General features: G+C 41.3%; 2 protein-coding genes across 2 annotated transcripts; one reads left to right on the top strand and one right to left on the bottom strand.

The window, feature by feature from the left end:
• The first annotated feature begins 4,465 nt into the window (after nucleotides 1-4,465).
• On the top strand, nucleotides 4,466-14,414 carry slc47a3 (solute carrier family 47 member 3). Its single transcript, XM_030066408.1, has 17 exons — nucleotides 4,466-4,615; nucleotides 4,763-4,864; nucleotides 4,968-5,036; nucleotides 5,127-5,275; nucleotides 5,361-5,403; nucleotides 5,563-5,607; nucleotides 6,104-6,201; nucleotides 6,458-6,555; nucleotides 7,238-7,351; nucleotides 7,436-7,503; nucleotides 7,628-7,736; nucleotides 9,600-9,675; nucleotides 10,527-10,596; nucleotides 10,688-10,820; nucleotides 11,010-11,104; nucleotides 11,190-11,232; nucleotides 13,012-14,414. Exons 1-17 carry the CDS (start codon nucleotides 4,466-4,468, stop codon nucleotides 13,203-13,205), a joined length of 1,656 nt encoding a protein of 551 aa, XP_029922268.1. The 3' UTR covers nucleotides 13,206-14,414.
• LOC115369743 (multidrug and toxin extrusion protein 1-like) lies at nucleotides 13,330-19,600 on the bottom strand. Its single transcript, XM_030066409.1, has 18 exons — nucleotides 19,474-19,600; nucleotides 19,032-19,133; nucleotides 18,672-18,740; nucleotides 18,411-18,559; nucleotides 17,464-17,506; nucleotides 17,190-17,234; nucleotides 16,933-17,030; nucleotides 16,733-16,830; nucleotides 16,496-16,609; nucleotides 16,346-16,413; nucleotides 16,120-16,228; nucleotides 15,908-15,983; nucleotides 15,706-15,775; nucleotides 15,425-15,557; nucleotides 15,196-15,290; nucleotides 14,956-15,005; nucleotides 13,856-14,173; nucleotides 13,330-13,333 (listed from the first exon to the last, which is right to left on the bottom strand). The coding sequence occupies exons 1-18, from the start codon at nucleotides 19,579-19,581 to the stop codon at nucleotides 13,330-13,332; spliced, it is 1,749 nt and encodes a 582-aa protein (XP_029922269.1). The 5' UTR covers nucleotides 19,582-19,600.
• Between the last annotated feature and the right edge of the window lie 4,728 nt (nucleotides 19,601-24,328).

Below are 24,328 nucleotides of genomic sequence, written 5' to 3' on the forward strand. Positions count from 1 at the left end.
ACACACCACTCAGACGTCAATGGGCAAACCATATGCAGCAACACATTCTCCATGTAATATAACTCAAAATTTCAGTTAATTCACTGCAAGATCCTACAGAGAGTACAAATCAGCATTCACAAAATGTACCATATGGGCTTCACAGACAGAAACACCTGCACACATCATCCCACTGCAACAGACAACCATTTCCATACATTCTGGCTCTGCACACCAGTTGTGTGGTTTTGTTCGGAGGTCATAGGAAAGCTGTCCAAGATCCTCAACCTCAGCGTCCATCTCTCCCCTTCCATCTCTCCAGGGCCATTCCTTCCAAAAAGCAGAACACGTGCTGTGCATAGGGCCTCACATTGCACTGAGGGCTTCCTGCGCAAATGTGGTGCATGTATTATGTTAAATGGCATTTTGCCACACTGCATCTCTCTGTTCCCAACATCCCACATCTCTAAACTTTCATCCAGGATAAACAGTAGCCAGGAAAACTATATTACTCAACTGGAAAGACAGAATTAAATTATGAATTCACCATTGGCTCAATATGTTAACAGACCAGTCAAATTTAGAACAGATTGCAAGAGGCTGCGAGAAAATCAGGCTGGCTTCTGTGATGGTTTAGGATAAATAAATTGACGTAGGATACAGGCTTACTCAGACTACTGTTTGCTGGATGGATAGTGTTTTGCTATATTCATCCTGTTTTCTGTCTTTATGGACATGGACCTGACAGAAAAACAGGATGGGCCCTATTTTCGTGGGTGCACAAAAACACAAGGTGCAGTCTAGAATTGCCCATAAGTGCTCAACTGGGTTATTTAGTGACTGGGACGATGGTACCGTCTGTATGGTGATTGACTTAATTTCCATGCCTATCACACAATTCACTGACCAGACATTGCATTTGCAGGCGAGGCAGTGTCATCATGGAATATTCCCCAACAGGATACAAATTAGGGAATGACATTATAGACAAAATCAAATATCATCTTGTCTTTGACCCAATACCTGATTATCGATATCATGACAATATTGTGGGAATGAGTATTGTTGCTTTCATAAGGTATGGCAACAGAATTTTGATAAACAGTCATTAGTAATGTGAATGTGATGACCAAACGGGTAGAGGAAAATAATAGAAAAGCTATAACAGTCGAATTAATTAAGAAAAATACACAGCTTTACTGTAATACAGACTTTAAATCCAGGAGATGACATACTACGATACAGGGCCGGACTGGGAGACTTTTTCAGGCCACGAATCAGTGAGGTATCAGGCCAGAGCGTGGGCGGGGGGGGGGTTAATGCGGTGGGGGGGGGCACTGCAGGACTGCGTCTTGCTGGTGTCTTGCTGTCCACCCAGTCAGATCTGCCGGATCTGACAGGTGAGCGGCCTGATGCTGGCCGGTGCTGCGTCGCGGAGTAGTAACATGAAGGGCGCAAGCCAGTAATTTTGCCTAAGGCGGCAACAAAGGCAGAACCGCCACTGCTTCCGCCTCCTCTCCTCTCCTCAACAGTCAGACACACACACACGAGTCGCGACACCCCCTCCTCAACATGCGCTGCCTGTTTACAACGGACTCAGACTGTTGGGGCGGGTGTTAATCAAAACAAACCAATCATGTCTTGACCTCCTCACAGGTTGCTGGCCTCTGATTGGCCTGGCCTGTCTCTCTGACTTAAAAAAAAAAAAAAAAAAAAAAAAGATCAGACTGGTGAGGCCAGCCGGACCGGACCGACAGCTGATTGGCCTGGCCGGCGACCTGTTTAAAAAAAAAAAAAAAAAAAAAAAGACGGGCAGGCCACCGGGCCAGTGACAGGCCGGCGCTTCGGGAAATCTCCCGGTTTTCCCGATGTACAGTCCGGGCCTGCTACGATATAAAAAATCCAACACCACATCTTGACTTGCATCACGCCCGACTAATAAAATATATTGCCCAGCTCTAACTTTACCAGAGTGGCTTTGTATTTGCGCATTGTTTTGGTCCTGCTTTGCCTTTTACAGGGCATCTAAAACCACGGTGGGAAATGAACCCAGCAACATAACACAGCTGCCAAAACACTTCACCTTGGGAAACGTCTTCTGCATGCACCACACATGTGCTCAAAAACAGGGTGAGGGATGACTCATCTGACCATGCTACTTTACTCCACAGCTGAGCAGATGACTGCATGCACTTTTTGCGCCGCTTCACTCGCAAAAGGGCATTTTTAGGTGTAATAAGGGGTTTAAAGTACTGCAACCCAGCCATTGTATCCCTCCCTCTGCGAAGCGTTTTTGATTGAACTGCCTGGTGGTGCCTCAGATTAGCGTTTGCAGGCAGCTGACCCTCAATTGAAGAGACTTCTTTCCCTCCCTCTCTAACCAAGGTATCATGCTATATGGGCGATGCGTTTCTGTCAGCTGCCAGTGCCTCCTGTTGATGATGCCTGCTCCTCTGCCAGCATCACCTTTACTGTGCCACTGCGGCACGCAACACATGCGCAAAATGAGTTTTCTTTCCCACGGCTCTTGCCAAACATAGGCTATTCTAATAAGCAGCTCTCTCTAAAACAATGAGATCATCATGTTCAACTCTTCTTTGTGCAGTGGTCACCAAAGTAACTGACAATTGAGTGGATAACTGCACAATTAATAGGGGTCATGCCTGTGGAATTGAAATGGAGTGTCTGTATTGTATATTATACGTATCCCACATTCATAATTTCAGAATACTTTGTTTCCCTTATTTATTTTTCATTTTGGCAGTCATTTTAAGTAAAAAAATGTTTGACTTGAAAAGCTGCATCCTCTGCAAGAATAAAGATTTAGTATTCAAATGTGTGTAAGTGCTAGTTGCTTTATTTGGCTTAATTATTTTATGCAGTGTTGATATTAAGATGCACTTTTACACCCTTTTCTACACTTCAGAGAATGGCAGGTAACGGAGGAAATCATGTGTTAGTAGAGAAATTGCTCCATCTGCTGGTATAATGCAGCATGAACAGGCAGTTTAAATGCCTCACTGAATAAATGACCTACAAATGTATGATGATTGGAAGGGGGAAAAACATTCATCTAATATTGTGTGGGGATAAAATGAATGAACTGAATTGTTTTTTCATAACTTATCAAATTACAAATGAATGGAGAGACATGGATAAATAAATTGCTAAATTGATAGACAAATAAATGAACAGGTAAACCAATCAGCAAATAAATACATACATGATGAATAAACAAATCAAGCCTGATAACATCTGTGATTGCCTTTTCTATTTTTGCGGTGATGATTGCATGCAGGGATTTCAGTTACATCAGGTTATCACTGAATATGCTGGCTCACTCCTGTAGGAGCCCCTGCAGTCACGTTTAAACAGGCTTTTATTCACATAATTGGATCAAATACAAACTGTTTCACACCCCGAGGTTCAGTGTTGCCTTTGTGTACTGCGCCATGACCAGCAAACTTATTAGCTAGATCATATCAGAGCGAGACAGCCACCTTGACGTATATCACTCTCAGAATATTAAACATGGTGATCCAGAAGATACATGCACCCCTTTAAGCAAATGAGTCATCAGTGTTAGTATGGTTGATCCTCCTCAGGATGACGTCAAAGCAAAACCTTTCAAAGGCAGCGGACCGTGTTGTTAAAATTGATGCTCACAGAATTTAAAGTGGTGCTCCTTTGCAAGATTATGACACTAAAATCATAAGAAAAGCATGACACTGTCTGTCATAAATGACTCCAAGGGTGGACTATGTTTCTAGTGTAGCAGAGACAACTTTAAAGTGAGCCAGTAGCAACAACAGTGAGACTGTGCAGTGAGTTAAATTGTTGTTGAGAGCTTGTTTTATTTGAATATTCATATTTGAATTTCACGGTATACTAGAACTACTGTGCTGTGACTGTAGAAATTCCCCACATTAACAAGAGAAACAAAAAGAAAAATGTCAAAAAATGTGTTATTCCTCTTCCTGCTTCTCCTTAGAAACTTAGGTACTTATTACTTAAAAAAAAATATATATATATATGAGGAACTGAATGTGCTAGTAACACACATTATGTTTTCCTCCCTCCATGTTCTTTCATTTTTACAGAGATAGATTAACATTTTATGATAGATAGATAGATAGATAGTCAAAGTTTGGAAGAGGACTCTCTAATAGATTAGATTAGATTAGATTAGATTCAACTTATATAATAATGCCAGGCTGAATGTAGAAGTGAAACTATTAATTCTAAATAACAGAAAAGCCCTTTTTGTGCAATCTGTGTCAGAAATTCTGAATCCTTGGTAGTCAGTCAAGTTTGACCTTTGCCTTATCGCTGAGACATAGGCAGCGGCTGTGTGACGTAACTTCACCGACCTCACTCGGCTCATGTGAAAGCACTTTACAACAGCTTCCATCATCCATGCTGAGCCGAGTGAGCCTCTTGACTGAACACCAGGTCCATAGCAGCATTATACAGTGAAACCTAAACAATGGAGATTGAGACAAAAAGCGGCAGCGAAAACTCCCATTTTTCGTCACAGAGTATCTGTGGTTCCTTTGTGATGAGGCGTATTCGCATGTTCTTCCCTGTTGGCTTCAAGACAGAAATTAAGGAGTTGTGTAAACTGGCTGGACCTGTGGTAAGTAGCCTTTGCTGTCATTCAGTCCACCATGGCCACCATGGCCAAGTGTAGACAAGACCACTGATGAAAATGGGCACAGGAGGACTTTTCTCAGAATAAATGCTATTTATTTAATTCCTGACTGATTTTGTCTTTTATTCTCAGATAATGGCCCAGCTTATGGTGTTTCTAGTGAGTTTTGTCAGCACTGTTTTCTGTGGCCATTTAGGGACGTCAGAGTTGGCAGGAGTGACTTTGGCCATAGCAGTAAGTATTGTCCTTAGAGCTCTATTGACACCTTAACAATACTTTTGGTGAAGTAAACCAGCAGTAGAAAATAATCCATACCACGTTCACTTTGTTTCCTCAGGTTATTAATGTCACAGGTATCTCTATCGGCTCTGGGTTAGCATCAGCGTGTGATACCCTGATATCTCAGGTAGGAGCAACAGCCGGGTGTTGTGAAATGTCACCTGGAATATTTACATATGTTATTCAAGCCTCATGTAAAAATCCTCTCTGCTTGTAGACCTATGGGAGCCGTAACCTCCTGCGAGTTGGGGTGATTCTGCAGAGGGCAATCCTCATTCTGATGCTGGCATGTTTCCCCTGCTGGGCCATCCTCATAAACACAGAGTCCATTCTGCTGTTAGTCAGACAACCTCCAGAAGTGGCCAGGTAAGCCATCTCAGTGTGCCACCCTAATCTGCTGCACACTTTTGAAAATCACAGGAGTATTATTTTTGATGGAATATCTCTTTAGGTTGTCTCAGATGTATGTGGAGATATTCATGCCAGCGCTCCCAGTAAGTATAGAACCGTATAGTTACACCCATAACATGCAAACGATGGGAAACATGGTGGCAGAAAGAATCACCATCACTGTTTTAGTTATTCCTTTTTTAAAAAAAAAAAAAAAAAAAAACTTCTAAGATCTAAGATTGATCTGAATTTTGTTTTTACAGGCTGCGTTCATTTATTCACTGGAAAGCAGATACCTGCAAAACCAAGTAAGTTGTTTAGCATAGCCGCTTCTATGTGAAAAGAGAATTTTACTAAAATTCAGCCTCCATAATTCTTTATGTCTTTAGTCAGTTTGGTTATTATTGCTGCCTTGATGTCAGAAAGAAGACGATAGATTGTCCTTCCTTCTAGTCTGTGATTTGATCACAATATACTGAACAGCTCCATAAAGAATTGATTGCAGACAATGTTAAAGGCAACTGTGATATGATGGAGCCAGGTCGTCTTTCTGGCTCTGAACTTGCAACATACAGGCACGTGTTTGTACACAAAGAGGTACATTTAGTAAAGTAAGTCAATTTAAAAGCACATTGCCTTTATTGTCTGGTCATTTGGCCACGGTGCAGCTGCAGGCTTTACACTGGTACGGCATCGGACATTAAAATGTTGCTTCCTGATTTCTTTCCTTGAGAGAATATTGTCCCCATTCAGATGCTGACTGACTTGACTGGAACAATAATATGTGGTATTCCCATCTTACAGGGCATCATTTGGCCACAGGTTATCACAGGAGCTGTGGTCAACATCCTTAATGCCCTCGTCAACTACATCTTTCTCTTCGTGTTGAATCTGGGAGTAGTGTGAGTACAGCAATCTATTCCATCACCACATGGCCATTTTGGAGTGGAAATAGCAGGTGATTGTGATAAATAAGCAGATTATCCCAACCAAAGAGACACAGCAAATGAGCTGTTTAAAAGGTAAAATCCCACATTGGTAATAAATGCATGTGACACCATGGGGATACAATGAACTGGACTGCATGTGATTTCTCAGATTTCATCTCTGTTGATAGCAATACGTGGCCAATACCATGCTTTGAATTACTCTTTGCAGTGGTTCTGCAGTTGCCAACTGTGTCTCCCAGTTTGCCTTGGCTCTAATTCTCTATGTGTACATCATTTGGAAAGGTCTTCATAAAGCCACATGGGGAGGTGAGTAGATCATTTGCATCAGAGGGTGATAATTCTCCATAAATCTGGGGGATTTAATGATTTTAGCCCAGTGACTCAAGTGTATTGCTGTAATGAGTTGTGACACATAAAATCAGTGATCCGAATGCAAATGTCAACTTGTATCAAGAGTTCAGACAAGAAAATTAGCTCATCAAACACCCATTTCAGAGTCTCCTATTTGCTTGCTTGTTAGTTTAAAAGCTTCATATTCGTATATGGTTTTGTTTTCAAATCTACTATTGGTCAGGACAACCAACTTTTAATTTAAGCTGTCAGATTTTGACAGTGGTGATTAGACATTTTTGATAACACATTTATATAATGAGAGGAAATTTAGAATTGAGAAGAAGTGATATGTTTTCCCCAGGTTTGAGACAGGACTTTTAGGGGAGCATTTTCTTCTTTATCGTATTTTTCTGCTCAAAATTATGTCTTTTTTTCTTTTTAAGTCTTGCTTTCACTCTCACTGATGCAGTAATTATCTTTTAACTGCCCATTCAAGATAATATTTCATTGTAAAGCACCTTGAATTATATTTTAAAACAAAATTTAAAAAAATAATTTTGCATCATGAATAGCGAGACTGACCGACCAAATGAATGATCTATCAGTTGATTGATGGCTTGCTGGAGCGACTGACTGCTTGATCGTTCCTGTGCAGGCTGGTCAAAAGAGTGCCTTCAAGAGTGGGACACCTACATCCGCCTGGCCATTCCCAGCATGTTCATGTTGTGTGTTGAGTGGTGGACATATGAGATTGGAGGTTTTCTGGCAGGTAATGTGCAGCAGCAGGTCACTTTGTGTTTTTAAGTGTAAATTAGTGGCGGTGGGATACCTAATGGCTGTTTTCCACCGACAGGTTTGATAAGTGAGGAGGAGCTTGGGGCGCAAGCAGTTGTATATGAGCTGGCAAATATTGCATACATGGTGAGATATTTATCCTTCTGTCTGCCAATTAAAGCAGTCAGCAATGAATTTTGAATATATACAATGTGTATCTATTTATGTGTGCGGCGTACTTGTAGGTAAATGTTGGGTTCCCTGTTGTCAGTTCCCTCTAGGTTTCAGTTTGGCAGGGAGTGTTCGAGTCGGTAATGCCTTGGGAGCCGGGGAGACACAGCAGGCCAAGATGTCTGCTAAACTGGCAATTCTCTGCGCAGGTAATAATAATAATAATAATAACAATAAAACTTTATTTGTATATCACCTTTCATACAAGAATTGCAGCTCAAAGTGCTTCACAATAAAAAGAAGAACATTTGAAACACATTAAATAACAATAAAACATTAAAAGGAATAAAACAGCACAGGGTGGAATTTAAAAAAGGAAAAGGCAATAAAAAACAACACAGTGTGGAATAAAATAAGAGCTACTTAAAGACATAAAGATGTATTACAGGTGTCATACAGGTGTCCTACAGGTGTATTACAGGTGCCATACAGGTGTATTACAGGTGTCATGCAGGTGTATTACAGGTGCCATACAGGTGTATTACAGGTGACTTTATTTGTATAGCACCTTTCATACAAGAATTGCTTTGAAATAAAACAGAAGATGCAAATAAAACAATAAAAGACAACACAGTGTGGGAATAAAATAGGAGCTAGTTAAAGGCTAGAGCAGGGGTGTCAAACTCGTGCCATGGAGGGCCGAGAGGCTGCAGGTTTTCATTCCAACCAACAACTCCACCAGGTGATTTCACTTCAGATTAGTCCCGCCTCTCTGTTTGGAGGTAGGGTGATCAGTAGGGTGATCAGTGAAATCACCTGGAGGAGTTTTTGGTTGGAATGAAAACCTGCAGCCTCTTGGCCCTCCATGGCACGAGTTTGACACCCCTGGGCTAGAGTGAAAAGGTGGGTCTTTAATTTTCTTTTAAAGATATCTAGTGAGCTGGCTTTCTAAAGGTAGTGTGTTCCAAAGATACATACACCAGTTTAACCCATGTCCTCAAGCTGCACTAGCATGCCTGTCATACAGTTTTGTCTCATTAATAAATAAAAGATGGAGTTAAAAATAACATCGCCGTCATAAAATCTGGTAGAAGTCTCGTTTGACTTCATAAATTAGGGTGTCAGCGGGCTAGAGATTCTATTTAGGCATTCATTTGTTTAATTCATGAGGACTTGTGACCAGAAGGTTGCTGATTTGACTCCCAGGGCTGGCTGGGAAAGTTGGAGTAAGAATGAGCGACTGATATAAAGAACGAATCGATTCCTCTCTGGTTTATATACCAAATTTTGAACCGTGCTTTGGATTTCCAGCAAGTATACATTGGTTCCCAAGCAGAAAAGCTGGTTCTCAGCTGGAACAAGATAATAGTGGTTCTCAAGTGTGAACCAAGTGGGTGTGTATTATTATTGTACCAGGAGTGATGGAGACAACTACCAAGAAAACTTTGTGGTGTGGTTATAAACAGTGGGAAAAATGCTTGTGCTAACACAGAACAGAGATTAAAACATTTAACATGGCATTCATTTTGCACAAATTCAGGCACGCCGGGTCACCGTGATGCCATCGCCATGCATGCTCCACCAGAGTGTTTTTTTTTTTTTGTTTGTTTGTTTGTTTTTTGGCAAGGCCACCGTCGATGATATGGTTTGACTCCAAAAACTGGTCACAATGTGAGCGAGTTCCTTAGTCTGTACCTTGGTTCCTAGAATCTTGAACAAACCAGTTTGAGAACTTTTCAGAACTTTTTTGGTGGAAAAGTCATACGAGGAACACTTTGACTTCCCTCAGAAATACAGTTTTACCCTTTGAGCCAGGCACGGAAACCCCAGCTCCTGCAGTAGAGCTGCACAACAGCCCATAATAAAACACTGTGAGCTCTGTATGTATGGAACTGTGTGAATGTGAAGCAAGTTGTTGCTAGAAAGATGCATGTTGTACTCAGTCAACTAGATAAATAAAGGTTAAAATAGAATTATTAAGTCACAGAAAAACTATGAGGCTGGCACATTTAATATGCGTGTGTAATACAACTTGTGAATCATTTTGCTTTTCTATTACCTCTCGTGCACAGGGTCAATCTCTGTTTGCTTGGCAGTTATCATCGGGAGCCTGAAAGACCATATCTCTTACGTCTTTACAAACGATGAGTGAGTCAACAATTTGTTGTGTAATGTTTGAGTGCAGCTCTTCTTAGTTACCCAATGAGGCTTTGATATTGCAATCTCCACCACCCCACTGTGAGAAAACACAGTCTTTTTTTTTCAGGATGTGTTGTTTTAATGTCTACAGAGTAGGAGATAAAGAAGAGGATAAACTAGAAAGAAGACACAGATCATTTAAAAGACCTTTCACCACTGTGCCACTGTATACCTAGAAAAACTGTGAACTTTGCTTACATATTCTGTTACACATTAACCTCAAGTAAATGTCAGACGCCACTCGTTGTTCCAGTTGAGATTAACATTATTTACATGAAAGTGGCCAGTTCAGGTGTTGAGGATATTCTTTTAGGACGGTGTTGTTTAGCACTTAGTATAGTGTAATTCTCGATTTTGCAAATAAAAAATATCCAAGTCATGCATGCAGTTCATCATAGATAATAATGAAATTGCATGAACTGGAGTCTCATACTCCACACACTATTTTATACACTGTGGAAGCAGCACATTGCAGTGATTAAAATGAAGTTAAGCATTAATGACGCTCACGTAAGACTTGGTGATCGTGTAGAGATGAATGTTGCCTCATTAATGCATGGCTTAATGTGTTACTGCTGCAGTGGGGCAAGTGTTAGACATGGTTACTACAGCAGATGCATGTTCATGATGATTCATGATGTATTATATGCATGAACAGCTGATTTTCCATGTGTGAAATTGTGCATGAATTGATGCTATTTGTTATGCCTCAAGTGTAACCTAAGAAATGAATATTCCTGTTGTTTCTTCGGGCTGTTTTTTTAATTCTGAATGCAATTTCACTTCTTCCCTCCCAACAGACAAATCAGAGAAAGAGTTGCTGATGTTATGTCTTTCTATGCTCCATTCCTTCTCCTAGATGCAATGTCAGTAAGTAGCTCTGCATCCCATCTTGATCAAATTACGTACCTATAGATTAATCCATGATCTAACTAACTCTTTATTCTGTTGCTCTGATCAGGCCGCCTCTGGCAGCATTATAAGAGGAGCAGGGAAACAGAAAGTTGGGGCAATCTGCTATATTGTGGGATATTACGGCATCGGCATGCCTATTGGAGTGTCTCTGATGTTTGCAGCTAAATTAGGAATTAAGGGTAAGATCTGCATTAAAGCCACCCCCACCCACTCCTTATTTCGTGCCACATTGTTGTTTCATTGGTAAACAATTTTCAACATCAGCATCACTAGACTGCTGCTGTTTTAGCCAGACAACAAATGGCCTGAGCCACTTTCTCTTCTCTGTGACATTAAACTTTTAGAGTGACTGTGCTCCTTCTTTTCAGGTCTGTGGACGGGCCTGTTTACCTGCGTGTTCCTACAATCATCCTTTCTAATTGTCTACCTGATCAGAACAAACTGGAAGCAAGTCACTATAGAGGTTGGTATTCAGAGGTACAGCTCCCTGTCTACAAACCTTTAGTTTGCCTCATTAAAATAAAAGTTAAAATCAATTTTTCTTCTAGGCTCAGATCAGAGCTGGAGTGCACGGGAAGTCTCTGGATACAAGTAAGTAATGGTTAAAGGATACAAGAATGTCCTTCTCCTGTACAACTACTGCTACTGCTGATAAGTGGAGGTTTATCAGTGAATTGAAATAAGCTACAATAGAGTGTGTTGTTGATGCGGTCTGTCCCATAGCATTTTTAGGGATGACAGTACAGAGCTCAAACTAGTTCTTGGATTGAAAAACTGCTCATTACATAGACCTCGACAAAATGCCCTAATTGTCCAGTTTCTGTTGCTTTAAATAGAGCCCATCGAATCTGTACTCTGCAATAGTCAGGATTTAAAATGTAATGAGGCATGTATTGATGATGAGTGAATGAAATTAGCTACTGCTGCTCTTGCAAGTAAGAGAAACTCAGCTACAACTAAAGCATATTCCTGCCTTAGCATATTCCTTGCTTCAGAACAACTTATCTTTAGAGTTCTAAAAAGGGCAAAAGCAAACAAACAAACAAACACAAACGTAGAATTAATCCACATGTCATAATCCAAGTGTTCCAAAGCTAAATAATTGTGCTTTGGGTACAAAGGTTTAATATTTACTTCATCATCTCCTAGATTTGCCTAATTCACGCTGTGCCAGCTGTCTCTATACTGTAGCAAGTAGATGTTGCATTCAAATGCTGCTGGGAATATTGTCCGGCAGGCAAAAGTCACCAGAGTTTCAAATGACATGAATGCGACTATACAATAACAAAATTCAGGTTTTTGGTTCATTGATATGTCATTGCCAGAGTAATTTTGACAGATCAGTATAATCACTGTATAATAAACGTCACCATTGCCAGGAGGCTTGGCTGCCTCCGCCTGTCTCTGCGTCACTGCGTTTTACACGGTGTGCCACCAGGTGAGAGTTCACAGGAAATCTGCTGCGTCACTTTATGGGAGGCAATAACAGGGTTTATGATAAATACAGACTTGATCAGAGGTGGAAGTAGCTAATTACATTTACTCAAGTTACTGTAATTAAGTAACATGACAGATTGTAATTCAGTGACAGATTGTGGAACCTTTCACAATAAAAGTTAAATCAGAAAAGATGAGAGGAATAATCTGGTTCTACTTTGCTGGTTCTACTTTTTGTTATTTCTAAATTTCCTATAAAAGGTGAATGATGAAAAACTGCAGGTGGTCTAAGGGAAACAAGGACCATTTAGACTGAAATGCGCAGCAGAAATGTAAAATAAGTGAAGGAAAAAGGGGGAAAATATCAGTGAGTCGGCCTGATCCACACTTCAATCAACACCTCGGCGCTTTAGCACAATGCACCTTTAAAATGATGTAGTTTGAACTGTGTACTCTCACGTTTTGAAAAAAGTAACTCAGTAACTTTTCCTCCGAGTACATTTTAAAAGAGCTACTTTTTTACTTTATAAAGTAGATTTTTACAGCAGTGCTTCCAAAGTAACAGTACTTCTACTCGAGTACCAATTTGTAGCACTCTCTCCACCACTGGACTTACTTTAGGGCAGCACTAGCATGAGATACAGGCCAACACCTGTCTGGGAAACGATTTCTTCTGTGTGTGGAAATTATACCGACATACCACGATTAGTAGTGTGACATCGATTTTATTGATAATGATTTCATAAAAAAGCTACACATAGCTCTTTTAAAGTCTGACTAAATGCTCTGTATCAGTGAGGGTTCACCCGTATCTTCCACAATTCAAAGTAGAAGTTTTAACATTCTAACTATTTTTACTTTCTATACATTATATCATGTTAACATCCTTAATGCAAACATTTGAGAGTTGTCTGTGTCCTGATTTGTGTCCAGCGGCTCAGTCCGATGACCTGGGGGTTTCTGAGGGCGTGGCTGACACTGAGGAGGGAGCAGCTGTCAAAGCAGAGGACGGGTGGCTCTCCCACAGGACGCTGGTGCTGCGCAGGGGCCTGGCCTTGGCTGCCATGCTCTTCATCCTGGCTATTGGCATCATCGCCAACCTACTGATCACTAATTTGGTTACATGAGCAGAGATGCATTTCATTTCATTTTAGCAAAGTCAGCCTCAGCCATCAGCACGGGCTATGTTGCAGACGACGGCAGTGTAGCCAGACAAGCACGCTAGCACAAACATGACTGCAGCTTTCCCTTTCATCTGAGGGAAGACGAAAAAAGAAAATTCAGGCAGCACTGAGAGCAAAGATTTATTAATGAAGCCAGTGTGTTTTAGGACACTACACTAAAATCAACCAGTAGCGCAGGAGACAATGGAAACAGCTGACAGTTTACACATAGTTTCATTAAACCATACGGAAACAGAGGATGTGGTTACGTGACAAACTAATATAGTGTAATTTGTCACATGTAACATGCAGATGAATAGAAAAAGTGAAAGAAAAAGTGGGTTTATTAGGAAAAAGAAAGGCACAAGGAGACACAAGATGAGGAACAATGTAGAAAAACAGAATAAAAAGGATATCACCAGTCTGGACCTTGCAACTTGGACATTATTGTGTATATGATTTGTTGTTGTTGTTTACCACAAAAACATCCATTTACTGCAGTTTCCAGTGAATTTGCCACTGAGCTACATTCAAGAGAATGAGCCAAACCAAAAATCTGCTTTTATGACATTCAATAGAAAGATTCTGTGATTATCCTGTGATCTTCAAATTACCCTAACTCTGCTTCTAAGCCCAGCGGAGTGGACTGTATTTGATCAGTAGGCTGGGTCGTATTGATCCAGTCTGTTAAGTTGCCCTCTGAGAAGCGACTCTCTGGCAGGGGCACGAGGGAGTGGACGCTGATGCCCACAGCCAGAAGAGCAAGTAAAACAATCAGAGTGAGGCCTCGCCTCAGGATCAGCTGCGCCGGGGAGAGACGGCGTCTCCTCGGCTCTGCTCCACTTTGTGTCTCGGCGTTCCCGTCTTTGCTCTCTGTGCTCACAGAGATGTAGCCATCTACACCCATCTGGGAGACAACAGAAACATATTGGCTGTGGCTTCATTGCAAATGGAAGAGAAAGTGCTGCTTAACCGTGAAGGACAGAAATTGCTTTTGATTCTGAATGTTTGGCCTGTTTACTACAATTCACCAACACTTTACAATGCAACAAACCATTTTGTAAATCATGTACGGGTACTAGAGATTTCACAACATACAATCAAAATCCCTCCATTTTTACAAATGAATTTTTGTTGAAACACACGCCTTGTAATGTTCTGCATCTGTGGCTAAAAAAGTTGGAGTCCAGTGCTCCATCACAGAAGGAACTGAGGGAAATATTGTCCTTTTTACTCCACCATATTTATCTCACAGCTGAAATTACTACTTACTTAGCAAAATACATTTTTACATGCATAATATAAATTATAATACATTGTTAGTGTTGAAATGAGTCAACAGTATATGGCACAATTACATCACTAAATGCCTCAGACAGATTAATTCATCAGCACTTTAACACTCAGAAGCATTCTTCATAAAAGAACACTCACTCAAGAATACTCTTACTGCTAATACTTTTACTTAAGTAAAATTATGTTCTTCCATTATAGTATTGGTACTTTATTAAAGGATATGAACACTTTTTGCACCCCTGCAGTTCAGAATATATGACTGTGGTGCATGTGGAAAAACATAAACATCCGCTGATGAGCCTGTACGCTGTGCCTGTTAAACAGGCTATGAAAAGCAGCTGCATGCAGCAGGTTACTCACCGTCCCACTGGTGTTTCTCAGGTCAGCAGGATCATTACCCACAGCATCAGACAGGGACGGTGTTTTCATTAAGGCCACATGAGTGTTTTTCTTAGCTCGTTTCACAGCCTGTGAATAAGCGAAAGCAAACTCTCAGCTGCCGACGTCTTCTTTGTCTTAGCCTTGGTGAACAGCTACTGAATGCCACAGGTGTGTCTCACCAAGTGAAACTGTAGAAATAGAAATCTAAATGCTGTCAGCGTTTCTCAGCAGCTGAATCCCTGCATGATCCCGACTGTGAGATTAGCCAATAACATACCTCCTCTGTCAGTCTCTTCCAGTTTAGCCTGAAGATGACAATGATGTTGAAGGTTGATTGTACGCAGACACAGACGAGCAGGCCCAACCAAAAACCTGTCGAAGATAAGACACATTTTTCTGTCTGTTTCAAGGGCACAGAAGACTTCATTTACTTCAACTCTTTCAGTGCAACCCTAATTTTGTCTTGAACCAAATATGACAATAAAATGTCGACTTTAGATGTGTACCTAAACATCCCAGTTTGACCACAAACATGAAAGTAATTGCCAGTGGAAGTCCAATGCAATAATAACCAATCAGATTAGCTACAGCTGGTATCTTCTGTTGGCCTGAACCCAGAAAGATGCCTGTGCACACACACTTGGACGGAAACAGAGAAATCTTTGATTATTATGTGCTCACACTCAGACACTTTGTTCAGTACCAGAGGACGGCATTTGAATCCATTAATATCAGCATATACAAAAATGTGCTTGCTCTACACGCAAAGAAAAAATGTGAGACTCACCACAAGAGCATCAAAGCACTGAACGGCACAGTATGCATTCATCATATAAGCGACGAGATCTGCAATCTGTCTGAAATGAGGGAGGTTTTATCATTTAGATGCAATTCGCGTCGGCCACTCTTTGCATGTAGCAATCTATACTGTGCAGTAATCAGTAATCATATGGTGTTTCTGTAATTTTTGTGCAGTTGTGAGGACTGACTGATCAGAGGTGAAGATGAAACCGATCACTGTTTTCGTAGAGCCAAGCACAAGGCCTTGAACGATCGCCATGGTACCTGGAACGTCACAGTTAAATGAGAGAGCAACAGTGGTGAACTGTAGAAAAATGTTTTAAGATATTAAATATTGCATTCTTGCACACTAATATACCGTAGGCTCAGCTACAGCAAACAGAGCTTTTTTCTAACTGACCTGCAAGCAAGATGGATACCTTGCCAGCCCGGATGGCCCCTTCAGTGTCTCCTGCACCCAGGGCATTACCCACACGCACACAGGCTGCACCTTGCACACCGAGGGGGAACTGTGGATTCATGATGTTTTGTAAGATAACTGAGGTTGGTGACTCAACAGATTTAGTTCCACGTAAGCATCTCTAAAAGAATCGCTTTTTGAAGTGCCTTGCAAGAGCGCACAGTACCATGTAGTTTATAAACGACACCATCATCACGGCATGTTGGGCTGCCAGGTCATTTTCACTCAGCATTCCTGACCACGAGAGACAAAGCTGGATTCAAGGTCATGACACAGAGCATGCATCGCATCGAGTGATCTGCAACGTTTAGATTACCTGCAAAGAAGCCCCCAAACTCATAAATCCACCACTCGAAACATGTCATAAATGTGCTGGGAATAGCCAGTTTCATGTAGGAGCCCCACTCCTGCAGTGATTCTGCAGACCAGCCTGCAGGGGGAGAGAGAATCTCATTCATCAGTCTGAAGAAGACGAATAATAAACATACAGTAGTGGCCTGTGAGATTAGAGGGAAAACAACAGGATATCTTTATTGAAACAACTCCTCCTCACCTCCCCATGTTTTTTCATGTAGCTTCTTCCACCAAATGTAAGCAAACAAAAAAGCACAGATGTATATTTGGGACAGGGTGTTGGCTGCTGCAGATCCACTGAAAGACAAGGGCAGATTGAAATGCACATTGAAATCAGCGCGACACATCATTCATTTTAACGTAGAGCTGAAATTTTTAGCTTGAGGTGAGTGCACGTACTGAACTCCCAGGTCCAGCCAGGAGACTAGGATGTAGTTTGTCGCTATGTTAGCTACGTTTGCCAAGGCAGCCGAGTACACCTGAGGTAGTATGATGCTCTGAGAACAGAAACACCAGAGGATAGAACCACAGCTATTAATATCTTCCTCCCCACAAGACCCGAGGGCAATTGCATTAAAGATTGTTTTGATTCTCGGTGAAATGAGATGATGCAGAATGTAATGAATGTTGAGGGCACAGGGGGGATAACAGCGTACCTGGTTCTGCAAATAAGACAACAGAAGATGATGCAGAAACGTGGCCTAAAAACAGAGACAGGAAGAAAGATGAGAGAGGAAGGATTCATGTTTATGAATGAAGAAACGGTGTGATTCAGCCTTTCACCACTCCAGTGATACAGATAATAATCAAATGCCAGCTGAGCATAACCTTTCTGCATTCAAGTATGAGTGGAGGTATTTTTCAGCAAATGCATCACTGAAAATATAACTAATTTGCACAATAAAAGGTGAAAGAAATGCAACAACTCACCGGCACTGCGGGCAGGTAGGCTATAATATACAGCTGAGCTATTCTGAAATAAAAAAAAAAAAAAATGTGTTTAGTACCAAACCAAAGGCAACAGGCACTGATCCATTTTTCTAAAATAACACACACCACTTAACACCTTTGGTACATTCTCAATTATTTCAGTTGCCTCTCAGAGACTTAGTTGTCAGAAGAAAATTGCCTTTTCAAAATAAATTATCTACCCTAAGTGGTTATTGTGTATTGACATTTGCAAACAGTAAGCACGTTATTTGGTTAGTAAACTGGCAATAAAAGTGTTTGCCTCTGCTCGTGCCAGGCCCTTTGAAGAATCTGTCGGCTCCAGATTTGATTTGAATGCAGAGGATGTTTGGTTTCAGCTGGGAGGATGAAGATCCCCGTTTTAACTAAATATCATGCAAACTAACCCATCATCCTTATCCAGAGACACAGAGTTTAATGCTGCTCGCTGTGTTTGTAGTGGTGGAAACAGTAATAGTAATATCAAACCAAATCCAGCTTTATTCATGTAGCACATTGCAATGTGCTTATCACTCTAACAAAACAGAACATTAAGAAGACAGAAGAAAAAAATAATAAAACATAACAACAAGCTCCATACTTGTAAAATTGGTTGTTGCCTGTGCCAGTGTAGGAACAAACCTGTAATTAATGACTCGATTTACAACAAAGAATTAAAGAAAAGAGTTGTGACATGTAATAAAACAAAAATAAATAAATAAATAAACCAAAAATAAGACAACATAAATTTTTATTTAGATTAAACTAAATTGAATAAAATGAGATAAAATTAAATAAAGAAATAAAAATAAAGACAATCCCTCTTTAAAAAAAAAAAAGGTGAACAGGAATATCCTCAGACTTACAGGGAGTCTTCAAAATAATGGTAATGGAAACAGAAATGATGCTGGGTAGATGGGGTTGGTTACCTGGCCACCTCGGGCCTCTGGCCCAGGCAGAGCAGGATGGCCTCGGCGTTAATGAGCAGACTCCAGCAGGGCAGACAGAAGAGCAGCAGGATCAGGACGCTCCGCTGAAGAATCACTCCCACTCGCAGCAGGTTCTTACCACCAAATGTCTGCACAGCGGCACAGTCAGTGTGAACAGCAGCCGCATGAGAAGGCAGGGGATTACAGCTGGTACTATTCAAAACATAGTAAGTGTCATCTTATGACAAGAATTTCCCAAACCTGAGACACCAAAGTGTGACATCCCAGTGTCAGACCATAGCCAGTGGCTGCAGTGCTCACATTTATGGTCTGAAAAGGAACATCAAAGACATTTACAGGAGTCCAGAATGTGGCATAAGCAAGACTGACAATCACAATAGTAACTGTGCTACCTACTGTATTGATTAAAGGAACAGGATCACTTGCTATAGCATTGTGATTGTGCTTTTAAAGCTATCATAAGCTATCCCCAGAGTATAGTTGTAACACAGTATTTCATTTTGCCTCTACCACTTTCCTTGTCTTATAGCTCAACATGTCTTTTCCTTGTATCAGCTCCCAGAACTTTGTGGATCATCTGACAAACACAAGATCACTTACAGCAGAAGCTAGTCCATAGGCAGCCATCACTTCATTTCCCAGCCGACCACAGAACATTGTAATGACAAAAGGAAGCATGTATTGTAGGATTCGAGAGAAGAGCTAGAAAGACAAACGGCGCAGTTGATATAGTTATCAGAACTCAGTCAGTAAATTGACAACGGCAGTAAATACGAGCTGGAGAAATTTTGTACTCAAGCTGTGACTTGGTGCATGAACGGTCACTTTTATTATCACTCATTTCAAAGTGCCAAATACTGTCACTTTCTTCTGCTCCTCAAACTGAGACACAAGGTCCAAGGATTGGTTGCCCTCTTAACCTTTGCTCAGATAAACACTCTCATCAGTCTTCATTTGTATAATTTGACTCATGAGCAGAGATAGCCTGGACTCACATGATCCCACAGACAGAGCAGGGTAGATGCACAGTCCCAGTCCTTACCACAGGTCCTGCCATCCTGAGGGTATGGTACAGCTCCTCTCTGTACACCAGGGGAACCCTGCGGCGCACCCACTCACAGCAGAACAGCTTGGCACTCGGTTCCTCCATGTCTCTGGCCCCAGATGCCGGTGCAGTCCTTGATTTTTTCGATCTTTCTGCAGTCCACTCTTTATTGTACTTATTTATGTTGCTCTCTGTGAGCAGTATGCTGCTCTGTTTTGTCACGTTTCTTCACACCGTGAAAGGTTACTAATTAATTCTCCCAAGCTTAGCCTCACAGTGTTTCACCAGGTTTGACTCTCGCAGGCGTGAGAAAAAATGATGCCGCTTTGAAAGTCCCTCACTTAAACAAGCACATTGGGACACGTTCAACATTGTCTCGATGTACGTATAAACTGCACTTTTCATGGATGTTTGCTAGGTGCATAGTAAAGGTGTTAACAACTGGAATGGAGAGTGTGTGAACATTTTAGTTTTTCATGGCCACCGTAAGTATAGAAATGAAAGTATGGATGAGAAAAAGAGGTTGTTGACTGAATTTGAATTTGAATAACAACGACCTACTTTCTACCCTTGTCAAATCTGATATGCGAACAGACAGAAGGTGTGATTATTTATGAACTTTCGCATGCTAATAGCTGCGCAGGTGTCCTTTGAAAAAATGAAATCAGTCCAATCAGCCTCCATCAGTCCAGACAGATGTGTTCATTAAAGGGCTTGGGAACATAACAGCATCAAATATTAACATGTCATATGGCCCAGTGTCCTAGTGGAGAGCAGTAAAGGTTAACCAGTCATGGCTCTGGCAACAGGCCATTTGAGCTACTTTCAAGCAAAAGACCGATTCACCTGGCCATCTGTGGCAGAGTGAAACAGGAGCACACATTCAATGCCAGGCTACATGTTTTCCTGCCTGGGAAACATATTTCCATATAAGACTTACGGTGTCTCGGAGTGTGGACTGATGCCTGTGTGAATTAAAAATGCACAATCTGTTGATTTAAAAAAAATTTGTTGGGCTTTTTTCGAATAAGATAATATAACCTGTTTGATGAATGTGACTCCGCTGTTAGACAGCAAGAGGTTGTGCTGGTGTGTCTCTGTCAGAGGTCGCGTTAACCGAATATTTTCCGTCATTGACGGTTTTTTTTAAACGGTGACGGAAAAATCTGAAGGCCATCTGTCATTTTGACAGATTGCAGTTCACACCCCTGACCACTTGGTGGCAATGACAGAGCTGATAGCAGTCCGGTGCCGTGCCAGTTCTCCGGCTTACCGGTGTGACTGCGAAAAAAAAATCTGGGTTCTCCCAGCTTTATCTAACAGACATATCTCTGGATCCAATAGAAGTGCAGCTTTCGTTCTCAACCGCACTAACAATAGGCCTGATAGCCAATCAGAAGTAGGGCGGGGGCGGGACTTGGGTGTTGACAGTGAGGCGCTCCATGTACCGTCCAAAGTGAGCCTCGTTAGCCTTCAGTGACGCACTGCAGCCCACAGGATGGACCGCAGGTTAATGAAGCCCGGGGAAGACAGCAAAGATGTCTCTTAAACCGATGATGTCGGCGCCGACAGGATTCGGCATGCCTACTCTACATATCTTTATCTCCTAGACCGTTTATGACACACAGAAACTTAAAAAAAACGTCTAAAACCGGAGAAACGGAGCTTTGCGCCTATATACAGTGCCATTACGGTAACTCCTTAGGACTACTGACACTTCAACCGTCCAATCACAGAAGAGTCCTGAACCAATGGTGCGACCGAAAAAAAATGAGACGGTTTCTGAGAGCAGAGAACCGGAGCTTTCCGATGGTGTGCGAAATCACTCAGTCATTACACAATTCTGACAATTCTACAACCATAGAAAGCAAAATAAATCAAGGCGGATTTAGTTTAATTGCAGGGTTAATAAGAATAAATGGCGATGGGCTTGGAATGGCAATAGATAGTTACAAGATAGTTAATATTTCAAATAATGTATATATGTTATATGATTAAATTTGCCGCATTCAAAACGTCGCGGCAGTTGAGTGGCAGAAGTTTCTTTAAAAAGATATGGTTTGGATTTTCTGTTCAGCTAACTTTGGACTGAATATTAATTAAAAATGAATGAAAATGAAATGCTATTGAATATGTCCTTATCATTTAAAAAATTAAAGTGACTGGTAAAAATAGATTATGACGGGATTTTTACGACCCTGTCAGTCAAAATGACAGACAACGAAAAAGTGTAGCGCGACCTCTGGTCTCTGTAGTGCATGTGTGTTTTCCACTGGAGGGAGCAGGAGTCCAATCCAAAAACAGCAAAATTTTTCCAAAAGTTCAACGTGTCCCATCCTGTGGGCATCCTATGAACACTTAAGCTATCATTTTAATTTTTTTTCTTCCCACCCTCTTTTTTGTTTTAACTCAAAACACCATGAGAAAAATGTCTAAATGTTTGATTTACTTGTAAATATTATGTATGTGCATTATTATATGCATATTGGAGGTGGCATAGCAGCTCATTGGTTGCTCTGTTGCTCCAGCAAGAATGAATAGGATCAATTCCCTGACTGTGGTGCTCTATGTGTGAATTTGTCTTGTTCTCCTTGTGCTTTTGTGGTGTCCCAGGTGAATTGAGGGTTTATCTTTATAAATGTAAGTGTGAGTGACTGTCTATTTGTATTTCGTCCTGTGAAGGACTACTGAGGATATTATTGTGGCAGAATTATTTGCAAATGTGTGCGCAGAGCTGTGTAACTATCTCAATCCATGCGTGTGTAAATGTGCAAAAGATTCGCTAAATGCCTACTGCAATTTGTGAATCTGAAAATGCGTCCTCACAGTCCATGTGTGCATAATCTGATTGGTAATGTGTCACAGAATCTCCACGCCGGCGTTCAGATTTGCAGGTGTATAAAAAACGTGTTGATGTGTAAACAAATCTGTAAATGTGTCTGTAACACACACGGATTGAGGTACAGTTACACAACTCTCCAAACACATTTGCAAGTAATTCTGTGACAGTAATAATCTCCCTGCCTTCTGTCTTGCACACCCTGCACGGCTCTGAAAAACATAAAACATGTAGAGAAAATGAACAAAAGTAAGCGAGTGCTCTTTGCATGTCTGTTTGTAATGTTTGTCTTGGTCTTTGCATCCCTTATCTCTTATCCAAAAGAATCCCCAGAATTTCCCTGGTTGGGATCAATAAAGTATATCTATCTATCTATCTATCTATCTATCGAAACAAACGAGGACTGCTTGCCAATTAAAAGAAAAAAAAGTCTTGTTAAGGTAAAAAAAAGTAATGCTATAACCTGGATGGCTGTTTTTTTTTTTTTTTTTTTTTTAATGGACAGCCACCAGAGGACAACTTCGCAAGTGGAAAGGTTTGACATGAACCAGTTTTAACAGGTCAGATGACACATAATGTTCACCTAATGGACGAGGAGCAAGGCGCTCACCCAAATTTGACTCATCACCACTCACCAAGTAGAAAAGGTGAGCGCAGTCGAGATGAAAGTGGCTCTTTGATGATAACGGTGAGGAAAGAGCAGAACCTGGCATTTGTGTTAAGTCTGTGCGCGCTCTCTCAGGCCTTCGGTCTCCGGACGAGAGGCACTGAGTCGTCTTTAATGTGACGAGCCCAGACCGAGGCTGCGGGTGGCTAAATCATTCAGGCTGTTGGAATGACTCTCACGGATGCCGGGTGCCACATCACCAATGATTTGTATCTGTCACTTCTGCCTCGTGCTGTTCTTGTCTTTTTATTCACTTACTCCGTTGGATGGCACCTCATATCTCTGCTTCCCTATCTCTGCTTCTCTCTCTCTCTAATCTCTCTCCGTCTCTCCCGTCTTGCCCCCTCCTCTCAACCTTGTCCCTCTCTCTTTGCCTCCTGTTCTCTCACTTTCCGCCGTCTTTGTCTATCCAGGGAGTCGCTTTTTTATCGAGAATACCTCTACCTCTCTCCATTTGTTGACTAAGGCAAGGCTATTTCATCTTGATATGTCATTTTATTCGCTGATGCTCTCTAAGTTACAGACCCTCCGGCTGAAAATGAACTCACTCTTGAGAGCTTCTCTTCTCTACCCTCGTCTCTGTCTGGTTTGTGCGTGTCAGACAGCAGGGAAATTAAAAAACAGCACTCCCTCATGCACCGCAACTTGTCTGCTGTGAAAACAAGCCTCCTCACCATAATGTAATTTAAAAGCCATACATAATTCTTAAAAGGCAATTAGGTAATTACGCAGAACCATTAAAGTATAGCATCTTGAAAGGACTCTCTGCCCAAAGCTGCCAAAAGGTTGTGTATTGTATGAGCATTAGATGCAATAATTAAGGGATTTATTTAAAGCCCGTGGCTTTTCAGACGATATGGTTGCAGCAGCTTTATGCTTGCTATTTTATAAATTGCAATTTAGTTTGTGTTTGAAGATAAGCAACCTCTCTGTGGAAGCTACGGGGATCCAAATAAAGAATATGGTGAAATCTAATGCAATGAATCATAAATGTGGCTGATCAGAGTGAGTAGTGTAAAATCCTCCTGAAGCCGGTGGTAATTTCCCTCCTCCCTCTTTAGGCTCGGTCAGGGTCAAGTCGATAAAGGCACAGGTCACGCTCGGCCCAGGGAGCAGGCACAACATCAGCCAGAGCGCCCGATGGCCTTTTACTCGAACCCAGGTGGAACTTTTTGCGCATGAAAATGTTAATGAAGGGTTTTTTTGTTTTTTTTTAGGTAGATTAATTAATGTTAATTCAATCGCCCAGGGTTGCCCAGTGGTACAGTTTGTGGTTTTCACGCTCCATGATGAAATATTCCTTCCATATTCCTCTCAAGTACGCTCCACTTGTCAGACACAGAAAA

The sequence above is a fragment of the Myripristis murdjan genome, chromosome 13 (assembly GCF_902150065.1).
Source record: "Myripristis murdjan chromosome 13, fMyrMur1.1, whole genome shotgun sequence".
Lineage (NCBI taxonomy): Eukaryota > Metazoa > Chordata > Actinopteri > Holocentriformes > Holocentridae > Myripristis > Myripristis murdjan.

What these genes read in the sequence shown, in the direction of transcription:
- slc47a3 (XM_030066408.1), top strand. Translation starts at nt 4,466, where the DNA reads ATGGAGATTGAGACAAAAAGCGGCAGCGAAAACTCCCATTTTTCGTCA. An exon ending in GTGATACCCTGATATCTCAG is followed by an intron (nt 5,037 to 5,126) that starts GTAGGAGCAACA and finishes CTCTGCTTGTAG; the next exon opens with ACCTATGGGAGCCGTAACCT. An exon ending in GTGTTGAATCTGGGAGTAGT is followed by an intron (nt 6,202 to 6,457) that starts GTGAGTACAGCA and finishes TACTCTTTGCAG; the next exon opens with TGGTTCTGCAGTTGCCAACT.
- LOC115369743 (XM_030066409.1), bottom strand. Translation starts at nt 19,581, where the DNA reads ATGGAGGAACCGAGTGCCAAGCTGTTCTGCTGTGAGTGGGTGCGCCGC. An exon ending in CCTATGGACTAGCTTCTGCT is followed by an intron (nt 18,741 to 19,031) that starts GTAAGTGATCTT and finishes GTTCCTTTTCAG; the next exon opens with ACCATAAATGTGAGCACTGC. An exon ending in ACATGAAAAAACATGGGGAG is followed by an intron (nt 16,610 to 16,732) that starts GTGAGGAGGAGT and finishes CTCCCCCTGCAG; the next exon opens with GCTGGTCTGCAGAATCACTG.